The 11,882-nt window shown below is 38.7% G+C and overlaps 1 protein-coding gene across 4 annotated transcripts in view; it reads right to left on the bottom strand.

Moving 5' to 3' along the window:
* Positions 1–233: 233 nt before the first annotated feature.
* MYB (MYB proto-oncogene, transcription factor) overlaps positions 234–11,882 on the bottom strand; it is a 36,341-nt gene continuing 24,692 nt past the window's right edge. For 3 of the 4 annotated variants that reach the window (XM_036317464.1, XM_036317467.1, XM_036317465.1), the window contains one exon: positions 234–1,515. In XM_036317464.1, the coding sequence (XP_036173357.1) occupies positions 1,399–1,515 (117 nt within the window). In that variant the 3' untranslated portion in view covers positions 234–1,398. The other variant, XM_036317466.1, reaches the window with a different exon arrangement.

The following is an 11,882-nucleotide window of genomic DNA, read 5'->3' as shown; positions in this document are numbered from 1 at the left end:
CCGCCAGCCTGATCACCCCCAACTACCTCCCCTGCCAGCCTGCTCACCCCCAACTGCCCTCCTCTCCTGGCCTGATTGCCCCTAACACCTCTGCCTCAGCCCCGCCACCATGGCTTTGTCTGGAAGGACATCTGGAAGGTCTCCCGGAAGGTCTCCTGGTTTGATTAGCATATTACCCTTTTATTAGTATAGATAAGAACATCCACTAACCCCAAGTAAGACAGAAGTCAAAAGTAGGTAAAATAATGGCACGGCTTTATTTCACTACAAGGCAGTAAGTACATTGTCGTATCAAAAATTCAGTGCTAGTGATGATGTACCAAATGCTGTTAAGGCAGCCACTGGCCACGGACCCTAGTCTCTCCAGCCTAGCCGCAAACACAGGTTCCACATGTGCGGTAGTTCTCAGACCAGACACTTCAAAACCAAGAGGAATGATCAAACACATACATCTGAATTAAGGAACAGTCAGGCGAAACTCAAAACAAAACATAGAACACCAACAACATAAATCTCCCAAAAAATAAGTGCAATCCATGCTCTTATGAACCACAGTTAACAACAACAAAAAATAACAAAAAACAAATGCAAAAATCTCCCAAATAAGTTTTCCAATGTATTACAAAAGGAAAAAAAAAAGTATACATATAAAAAATAAAAAAGTCTGAAATACTAGTGCATAGTCAATTACCTAACACCAAGTCTCTGTCCAAAGCTCTACTGCTTCTCTCATACTAGCAGCATGTCTACAGGCTAAGACCATAGCAGCAAGACACATCTTTTCATTTGGCATTTACAAAATTAAATTACTGAATAAAAATATAATTTGTTTTATAAAACTATTTCATACAGTAATAATTTTTAAAGCAAGCCAACAAAAAACTCACCAAATGGTTTAGTACAATAAATGTACCTCCAATGTTAGTAACCATAAATGAGCATTTACAATCTCGATTAATTATCCCATGGTATTAAACCAACATTTATAGTAATGCATTGTGTTTAGTGGTTGAGAAAAGTGAAATATTGGAGTAACATATTTTGGGTAAAATTTCAAAAACCTCATCATGAAAAAATACTGGTCTGTTGGATCCTCTAAAATACAGGTAAATCGCTTTACGTTTTAAAACATCTGCACTAAGATATTAACAACTGGATACAATTCATTACCTAATAATTTAGGTAAGACTGTTATTTATTTTTTTTAAAAAATCCTTTTAGTTGGGTGAAATCTGATAAGATTTCATCCACCTAAAATGCACTTGGTGCTGCTCTCAACTGTTGTACCACAACAAAAATAGGTTCTTCTCCCTTTCATGAAAAGTTTCATGTAGAGGAACGACATATCCTAAGCCGACGTGAAGTGTTCTGAAACCATAATGCTTGTCTGGGAACGTCTCACATGACCAGAGTCCGGGTTGAGAAGGCATTCCCATATTTCCGAGCCTGACCGGAGGCTGTTACCTGATCTTCCATCTTCCCACAGGATGCAGCTTCCCAGGCCCCACTACAAGGCTGGTGGGGAAAAGAGGGCAACAGCAAGGTCAGACAGGAAGCACATATGTTAGCACCCAAACGGAGTCCCAATCCTAGCACCACCAGCAGAGGGAATTTTGACCTCCAGGTAGCAAGTGGTGGACACCAGCGAGCCTTGGTCAGGTAAAATTTTAACTCTCTGACACCCAGGAATCCAGCAGAAATTGTTTATACCTAAGAGAAAAACATCCACTCCAATCAGTATCTTAAAATATAGCCACATTTTCATACTTGAGTGCCTTTTGTCTATTAGGCGATTTTACAAAGACAAGAATGGGGATAAAAATTCCCCAGACACCAAAGGTGAGCTCTATTTACCCATTAAGCAAACTCGTGAGTGCGTGAGTTCTCTGAATGAAGCTCTCATAAGTGCTAGAATTGATCACCAATTCTTAAACATGGCATATGGTTTTTTAATAGCAATTAAATAAATAATTTAGAATATCTGTTTACCAGGAGAGCTTACTTTTATTTATTTATTATTTTTTAAATTAAATCTTTATTGTTGAAAGTATTACATATGTTCCCTCCCCCCATTGACCCTTTCTAGCCCCCGTCCCCCACTCCAGGCCTTCCCCACCCTATTGTCTGTGTCCATGGGTTATGCATTATGCATACAAATTCTTTGGTTGATCTCTTTCCACCCAGCCACCCACTCCTGCCTTCCCTCTGAGAATCCAGTCTGTTCCATGCTTCTATGTCTTTGGATCTATTTTGTTCCTTAGTTTATTTTGCTCATTAGATTCCACAGATGAGTGAGTTCATGTGGTACTTGTCTTTCTCTGATTGGCTTATTTCACTTAGCACAATACTCTCCCTGTCTCTCCATGTTGCCTCAGGATAGCTCACTTCTCAAAGACACACTGGAAGATGGAATGGGCAGCATCCAGACCCAGGTCCAGTGCCTGGCACCTCACACACATGATCTTATTTGCACAGCACTGCTACCCCATGAGGAGGTTTCATTCTCTCCTGAGTCGGGCAGAAAACGGACACTCAGGGAGTGGAAGTAACTTGCCCAAGGCCACTGCCAGGGTAAGTGGTGGTGTGGCTTTGAGTCTAGGTCTGTCTTCCACAGAGCCCCAGCTCCTGCCTTCCCTCCGTGTTGCTACAAACCAAAATAAGTACTCTCTGTGCCCTACTTAGTTCTCAAAAGGATCTGAGATGCTCACAAAATAAAGACAAGATAACAGGTTTTTAAAAGTAGACAAGGCAGGGCCACAAATAAATGGATAAAAATTAATAATAATTGTACTTCCCATGAAGCACAATGCATCTGCTAAGTGTAAACCTCAGTTTTGGCCCTGAGCTCTCCAGCAGTCAGTGCAAAGAGGGAAATAGAAACACAAACTCAAATCTAAACCAATGGTTTTAAAAAAGCACAACTATGCCTGGTATGGACATCAAAGAGATGTTTCTTTTCCATGGGACAAAAGAAGAATAAGGAAAGAAAGGCCTCTGCTCTCTAGAGCCTCGAGTTCCCTTCAGGAGACAGAATGAACACATGAGAAACAGCCGGGACAGTGTGAACAGAGTGTGGTGGCAGGCCCGGGGAGGAGGTGATGGGACAGCCAGGAACTGCCAGGGCAACACTAGGGCAATGATTTCCAACCCTCTGCATCTCATGGCACACCTCAACTAGTTACTAAAACTCTGATTTGACAAAACAATAGGTATACTTTTGATTCATTCACATTGGATGGCTATTATGTCATTTGCTGTTGTTGTTATTGTTAATTCTCACTCAAGAATATTTTCCCATTGATTTTTAGAGAGAGTGGAAGGGAAGGGGTGAGACACAGATGGAGAAACATCGATGTGAGAGAGACACATCAATTGGTTGCCTCCTGCACATGCCCCGACCGGGGCCAGGGATTGAGCCCTTGACCGGAATTGAACCCGGCACCCTTCAGTCCAGGGGCCAATGCTCTATCCACTTAGCCAAACCGGTTAGGGCTGTGCCACTTTTTTAAAATTTGAAAATCTAAAGGAAAAGAGGTCAGTATCTAAATAGTCAGGAATTGCATGTTTTAAACATTCTGCAGCACACCAGTTGAAAATCACTGCTATAGGGAAAGGGCAACAACAGGCAGGATTTAGGTAGACTGGACAGAGAGGAGTGCAGCCCAGGTGGGGAAATAGCATGAAGGAGTCAGGGAGCTGAGATCTGTACATTCTTTGTGGGAGGACCTGGGAGAGAAGAGATACAGTGCATTAAATGACCCTTCACAGGTGCTTACGACATACCTCCCATGCTTCCAAGTGTTTTACATGATCATCTCATTTAATTCTCACACAACACACGTGAAACACTGTACCTGTTTTACAGACCAGCCATTTAAAAGGAAGAGAGAATTTAGGGAACATCCCCAAGGTCACCCAGCTAAAAAGTGATGAAGCAAGAATGTGAACCCAGGCCCTAGTGAGTGTAAGAAGCTGCACCCACTAGAGTTCTTATCAGTGGACAATTGTGGGGTCAGGCCAGGAAGGCCTTGGAATGCAGAAAGAAGCACTTAGTTGGGGTGTCGAAGTTATCAGACTTTAGCAAGGAAGTATGATAAGTCTGAATGAATGTGGTGATGGGGTTTCCTCACCTAGTGGCTGGGACAAAGTTTCAGTGACATAAGGTGTATAGCACATGTGTCTAACTTGCAAACTTTCATAGGACACAAACTGGGTTCACTCACTTCTGCCCAATCTGCCACCCATCTCCACCACCAACATCAAAGGCACCGGCCAAGTTTACACATGTTTACCCCAAAAGGCTCAGAGGCTCCACATGTAACCTGAACTGAATGACATAGCAAGGTGGATTATTATCGCAATATTTTCCTGGAAGTGGGTCACAAAGATGGCAGGACAAAGATGCCAGGTATCAGGGCTGACATCTGCCACCGAGCCACTTTAATATTTTCTCAAGCAAAAATCATCAGGGTAGTTATAGCCTCCTATGAAATAGTTCTGAATAAGTGATGTTTCTCTAGGTTCGAACAAGTAGATAATTCTCATACAAATTTCATGTTTTAGTTACTTGACTGTTAACATTTTTCAGTGCAGTATTGAAACACCAAATTGACACAAGAAGCCCAATTAAAAAATAAAATGCAATGTTATCATTTGAAATCTTGAGCTCACATTTGTAGTCACTGTAGCAGTGTGACATAATAATAACTACCATTTGAGAGCAAACAGCTTTACTATGGTGGATGTCTACCATGAAGTATTAAGCAGTGCTTGAAGTACTTGGATCTTACAAAGCTAGTGTCTAAAGAAGTAGCAAAATGAAATATCTTAATATCCTAATATCCTATGTGTAAATCTAAAATTACATGAAGATACACACAAAAACCAAAAATACAAATTTTGAAAGAATGCATTCAAAAGATGGAGGGAAAGGGGAATCTAAGTGAGAATGGAGATGAAAATGAGGAGCAGGGAAGAATGTTCCTGTTTTTCCTGCTTAAGAATTTTTCTACTTAATTGTGCTTCAATTAATATAGAATTAATTTCTAAAATACTATGTTGAAACAGTCTTATGCTTGCTTTTACTACACCTCTTGGTTAAAGTCAAGCTCTGATCCTTGGCTATATGATACTTAAGCTAATTCAGAATTCCCAAAATCTGTTTGGGAGAATCTAATTCCAAGTATTACCAGTTCAATATATTTTCAACTTGAAATGTGGCTGTGTTCTTGCTGGATCTCCTGCACGTTATCGCTTTATTCGTATTTGGCTCTCCTCCAGGACCAGATGTTTAAAATATGATCAGTATAAGGAAGATACCATATATTTTAAAGTAGGATTTTGAGATAAACTTTTCAGTCAACTTTTCTTAAGTCAAAGTGGAATTTACCAAGAAATAAATCAAATGGACTGAAATATTCAAATTCCAGAAAGCAGAGCATTTCAGGGGCATATAAGCCCTGAAGCTCAGGGCCTAAGAAGGGCAAGACGACTTGAAACACCTGACTCTCCCAGTGCAAACACCAGGACAGAGTACTACTGTGCACAAGAGCCACTGTGTGCAGAACAATAAGCCAACAGGTAAGTGTGCGGGCACCTCCTTTTCTGCACCGTGAGAGCACAAAGCAAACACTTCTTACAGCAATGAATGAATAAAACTGGTCAGAGCGGGCACATACCCACGCCTACAGCATGAAAGGGAGAGCAGAAGGCTGAGTACTTGGGTAAGAAAAGAAACACTCAGGTGCAACAACCCAAATGGCAGCTGCCTCCTCGTCTGCTATTTCCTTCTCCCTCCTTAACTTGAAGCTCTGGGGCCCTGGGCCAACTTTTCATGCAGACAGAATAGTTTTGACAAACAAGGATTAAATGTCTTTGGGCTGGAAGAAGATTTTTTAATACTGTCATGTAGATCTTTGTGCATCCTTCTCATTTCCTCTCTTTAAATTTTAGTTTCATTTACCATAAAGGATTGATAAGAATTACAGATTTGTGCACACAAATTCTTGTTAAGTTATAACCCATGGTACTATTGCAGACATGTCACTCTACCCAGATTTATTTCAACATTAATAATCCTACCACACATCCTCCTCCTCTTGCCTGCAAGTCACCTTGCTTATCCTACAATCTACCTTTACTGCCCCTGGGCAGAAGTGAACTGTAAACAGACTGTCAGAGCTTTCACTGAGATATCCTGCTAAAGCACTTTAAATAAATACTCGGATCCTTTGTAGAAAACAGAAGAAATAAAAGGAGACAAGACCATGTCCGCAGGTGGTTTTCTGTCAGATTATCTTCACATTTTTCACTTAGAATGTGAATAGTTTTTTCATCATGCTGAACAACAACTACTATTATCATTACATTCAAATAGCAACCTCACACAATAGCTGCTGATGTCAAAGGCCTTGGAAAGGTATGTGCTCTGCAATCCGCAGGCCTAATAAGAAATTTGCATAAATCATAAAAACCAATGCAACTTGTGAGATGATATTATGTTTTTCTTTTAAATTATAAGCAGATACAAAAGATGTCCAAAAGAGTATGAATAAGAATGATCTGATTTTTCTATTTAGCCCATCTGAAGAAAATAGTTTGGGCTAAAATTATAAAAGTTAGAATTCTTTCCTGAAGGGGCATGTTTTTAAAAGTATCAGTTATAATAGATAATAAAGAAATATTTAGTTGTATCTTGAAAGTCAAGGATGAACCTGGGTGAACTGTCACTAAGATAAGGTTATTTTAGGTTTCCAGACTTTTCTCAGGCATTAATGCCACCCTATGCATAAATGCACAAAACAATGACTGTCCCTAACTTCAGGATGTTAACTTTTCATAGTAAAGAGCCCTAAAAATTAGGGGAGAGAAGGCCCAGGCAGTGACAGGAAGTTGCCTAATCCACCAGTGTCTCCACTTCCCATCCAAGCCTAAATTAACAATTGCTAATACGCAGGGACTTTGCCTAAATTTGGAGTTTGTCCCAGATATCTCTAGGGGTCTCTTCACTTTACATCTTTATAGATTTTCCAACAGTTTTTATCTTATAGCCTAGGGTGTTACAAATTTTTGGAAGAATAGCTCTTTCCTTAGTCACATATTAGTTCCAGACTATTAAGATTAAGCCAAGTGCCAAATTGCTCTAAAGTAAGTCTATCTTTGCTGGCCCGAGGAAGATTCAATGTCATAGTGTTAGCAAACCAACCCAAACAAAATCACCACATTTTGTAATATCTGGGGCAGGGCACCCTGAATTGGAGAACTTGACATACCTTCCTACTCATTTAGCCTTTCTCAGGTCAGCCCCAAAATTATACCCAGCAAGCTAGCTTAATTTATTTATTTTTAAAATTTTTTATTGAATTCATTAGGGTGACTTTGGTTAAAAAAAATTAAGTAGGTTTCAAGTGTACAACTCTATAATACATTATCTGTATATTGCATTGTGGGTTCACCAACCAAACTCAAGTCTCCTTCCATCACCATTTATCTGCCCCTTCCCCCCATCTCCCCTCGACCCACCAAACTTGCTTATTATATAACGTATCTTAAATGCAGGTTGCTGAAATATTACTGACAGTTATGCAAAATTCTTGCTAGGACAAGTGGAAAAAAGTGACCCAAAGGGAGACCCAAATGAATATGAACGTATATGACAACACACTGTACTAAAGAATGCCCGGAAAGCTCGATGCCACATGGAGACAGACTGTTTCCATATCTGTTGACATGCCAACACAAGTAACAGAAAAAATAGAGAAAACCAGTAAGTCAGTTGTTTCATTTCCATAGCACCAATGAGATCTGACTACCTTTATTTCAGGAATCAGTTGAATCAGCCCTTTCTTTTGGTGACCCACTAACACAGTTCTGCATGAGTGGAACAGGGAATGAGACACAGTTTGCTAGAGGAAATAATACACCACAGTGCAAGAAGACTGGTCGTTGGTGAGGCCTCCTTGCCTGTGTTTCTAAGGAAAGGGCTGCACACAGCCTTTGCCTAATAATAGACACCACCAATGTACACTGGCAAGTGAGCTGCCATTTTGAAAGCATTAGAATATCCACTTGAACTTCATAGCAACCTTGTGGGATGAGTGAGGGATGTGCCATGATCCTAATTTTCAGACAAGAGCATTTTGATCTGAAGAGGCTAATGAATTAAAGACATGCATGCAATTAGAAAAGGATGGTGTCTAGACTAAAACCCAGGTTCCTGCTATCTGTGTGGTAATTTATTACACTCCTTAGCAACGCTGATCAGGCAAAAATGTTTTTACCCTATTAAAATATCATAAGTAATTTATATAAAAATAGGAGCAATCCAAAAGACACGAAGCTGAAAAAAGTGAGCTTTAATTGTTTGTAATAATATTTTAAGATTTTTTGATGCTGTGCAAATGTGTTTAAATTATAATGGCTTGAGAAATTGACTTAAACTCACTTTTTAGAAAAGTAAGGCCATGACAAGCCAAGTCAGGAAATTAAAATTTAAGGCTGTCATTCTGTGGTTACCAAAAAGAGGAAAGTGAGTGAGTAAAAAGCATATGAACACATCTTTTACACTTGGGTTTTAAATAGGAATAAAAGGAAATTATAATTTAAGAGAAAAATACAGAAGTTCAGAAGGCTTATAACTTAAGCACAGTTTCAGATCTACTAATAAAAATGTCGATCTTAAGAAATGCTTGGCGGTAAAATGTATTTATTTAAAAATGTAAAGCAAATTGAAAGCATATTGAGGAAAATAGGCACCTCTTTTCTTCTTGCCGAGGAGGGAGTGTGTGTGTGTGTGTGTGTGTGTGCACCCGCCGCAGGCTCTCTCAGGGTAACTTTTGAACAGCTCAAGCTTTCTAGGCTGAATGTTTATTTCCTCACTGTGATCGTTTTTTAGCTTTTAGACTCCATTCTCTACCCCCCACACAAAATGGGGGGAAAATGGTCCAAGATGAGGAAAATGGTCCAAGGTGAAAATCTCACATATTTTAAGCTACACAAAAGACACAAATATCAAACATGTCTCAGAACATTTATATTATGATTCCCTGTCTGCTTTTATAATTTAAAATTAAAGCACCTTAGAAACCAACAAGAAACCCAATAATTATAAGATTATGTAGCTGTCACAAACTACTTTTGGCAAATATTCAACATAAATAATTTTAAAAACAAATATAACATTAGTTGTGCATAATGGCTAATAATTGCCTCTAAGCATTCTAGCTTATGTGTTAGGAGATATATGGAGAGTTCTGATTTATAAAATTTATTGCTTCTCAATGCACATAAGGAATGGACATATTTAGTACCCTGACTTTGGTTTCTACAGACATTTCCCACTAAAATGGCCAATCTTGGGGAAATGGTTGGTTTCTAGGAAGAGAGGAAGGAAATGTGGCTATTAAATTAAAGCCATTTGAATTAAATAAAATTAAAAATTCTGTTCCTCAAAAGCACAAGCTACATATGACAGCAGCATACTAGTATGGAACATTTTCATCATGGCATAGGTTCTATTGGACAGCATTGGTCTAAAGATTAAGAGAGATTTAAGAGACTTAAACACCAAATGCAATGTGTGAAATTGTTTCAATTTTGATCAAACAAACAATAAAAAGATTCTTTTCTGAATTAATGGGGAAATTTAAATAAAGCCCAGGAATTAGAATATCAAGGAAGTATTATTAATAATGTCATCAATAGTATTAAGTTATATATGAAAATGTTCTTACTTTTAGAGATACATAAGGATAAAACGTTGCATTGTCTGGAATTTTAGAATGCTTCATAAAAAATGGATGAGATATAAAAAATAGATGGCAAAGTGTTAATAATTGCTAAATCTAATTCATAGAATATTTTCTAAACTTCTATATATGTTTGACATATATCATAATGAAATGTTAAACTCATAGCTTCTTGCAGTTCTAGTTTAATATATCACATGTATTTACACATATTTCTGTATAAGCATGTGCATGTATATGTACATGAAAAGCTGAACCGTAAGGCCCAGTATCTGGGCTTCGATCAGAGTAATTGGTTTGTGTGAAGTGTTACTGCCATAATAAAGCCAGCGATGATTAAAACCAAAGTGACAGAACCCAGAGTTGCACAATTATGTAGTCTTCAATAAACTGTTCTTATACCTAAGGAAAGTTATTTAGACAACCAGATGGATAGAAAATAGTTATGTAATACTGCACTATTACAAGTGGCAAATATTTTAGAAGTCTCAGAATTTTAAAATACTGTAGGAGTCATATTTAGTTGTTTTAATTAAAAAGCACTATGATAAAATATGTAGTTTGGCTAAAATCTCACTTAATATATGATTTATTGTAAGTATAAATAAAGTTTATAGAAGTTAAATGTATATAAAGTACTTTAAATCAAATAGCCACATCATTTAACAAAAGCACAATAGGTTCAATAATACCCTGCATGAGAGATCTGCCTAATTAGGTCAAATTATCAATGGATACATATGATAAAGCACTGTTTTAAACAAACAAAATTACCAAATTGCATAAAAACCTATATATTGTTGAGCTAGGATTATATGAAGTATAGGCAATATATGCTTAAATATTTAGAATTATTTGATGCATTCTTAATGTTCATCATAAGAGTTTGAAGCATTTTAGAAATCACATATTTCGCCGTAACCGGTTTGGCTCAGTGGATAGAGCGTCGGCCTGCGGACTGAAAGGTCTCAGGTTCGATTCTGGTCAAGGGCATGTACCTTGATTGCGGGCACACCTCCAGTAGGAGGTGTGCAGGAGACAGCTGATCGATGTTTCTCTCTCATCGATGTTTCTAACTCCCTATCTCTCTCCCTTCCTCTCTGTAAAAAATCAATAAAATATATATTTAAAAGAAAAGAAAAGAAAGAAATCACATATTTCTATGGTATCAGAAGCTAGATCTTCATGTCACAAAACAAAGGAGATACTTGGTGTGTACGATTCATTCATTTAATAAATATTTCTTAAGATGAATTGGTTACCCATTATAACAGGTTATTAAAGTAAATTTGAGCAGTGTACATCAGTAAACCATATAGTGCAGACAGAGAATTGACTCTAAAAATAACTTTCAGGTCTCAGTTACTCAGTTTAGTAGAATTGACAAATACCACCTTCACTGTTGGATGAACATAGCTGGCTTAAACTTAGTATATAGATGTCAGAATCGCTAGAGTTCCAGATAGGACTTGTTAACATGCTGGAAATACAGATTAATAAAACAGAGCTATTACTTAATTTTGAATTTCAAAGATAAGTAATGTCTTCTTGAAATAAAATATAAATATGTTGATAATAAAGTTCCATACTGATTTTTAAAAAATGCAGTAGCGTTAAAAACTTAAATACAGTTGACCTTTAACAACGTGAGGGTTAGCAACACTGACCCCTGCACAGTAGAAAATCAGTGTATAACTTTTGACTTCTCCAAAACTCAGTTGTCCTTTGGTACCCATGGGGAATTGGTTCCAGGACCCCCTCAGGTACCAAAATTCACAGATGCTCAAGTTCTTTATATAAAACTAGAGGCCCAGTGCACGAAGTTCATGCATGGGTGCGGTCCCTAGGCCTGGCCAGCGATCGAAGCGTGAGCATCTGGTGTGGAAGGGCAGGTCCCAGCTGACCTCTGGGCCCTGGGCAGCACCTGGGCCCCCAAGCCCTTGTGCACTCCCCTCCACCTGAATCATCGGGCCCCCACCCAGCTCCCTCAGCACCTGGGAGCCAGGCAGCACCCCCGCCCCCAGCTGGTCGCCATCTACAGGAGATCGGCAGGGCATTTGGGCCCCACTCAAACTCGACTTGGCCTGGCACCGCCTGCTCACTTGCTCCACCATCCTGTTGTGGGTCTACTCTCTT

This window comes from Myotis myotis, unplaced genomic scaffold, assembly GCF_014108235.1.
Source record: "Myotis myotis isolate mMyoMyo1 unplaced genomic scaffold, mMyoMyo1.p scaffold_m19_p_7, whole genome shotgun sequence".
Taxonomy (NCBI): domain Eukaryota; kingdom Metazoa; phylum Chordata; class Mammalia; order Chiroptera; family Vespertilionidae; genus Myotis; species Myotis myotis.
This window is presented reverse-complemented; position numbering and strand designations above follow the sequence as displayed.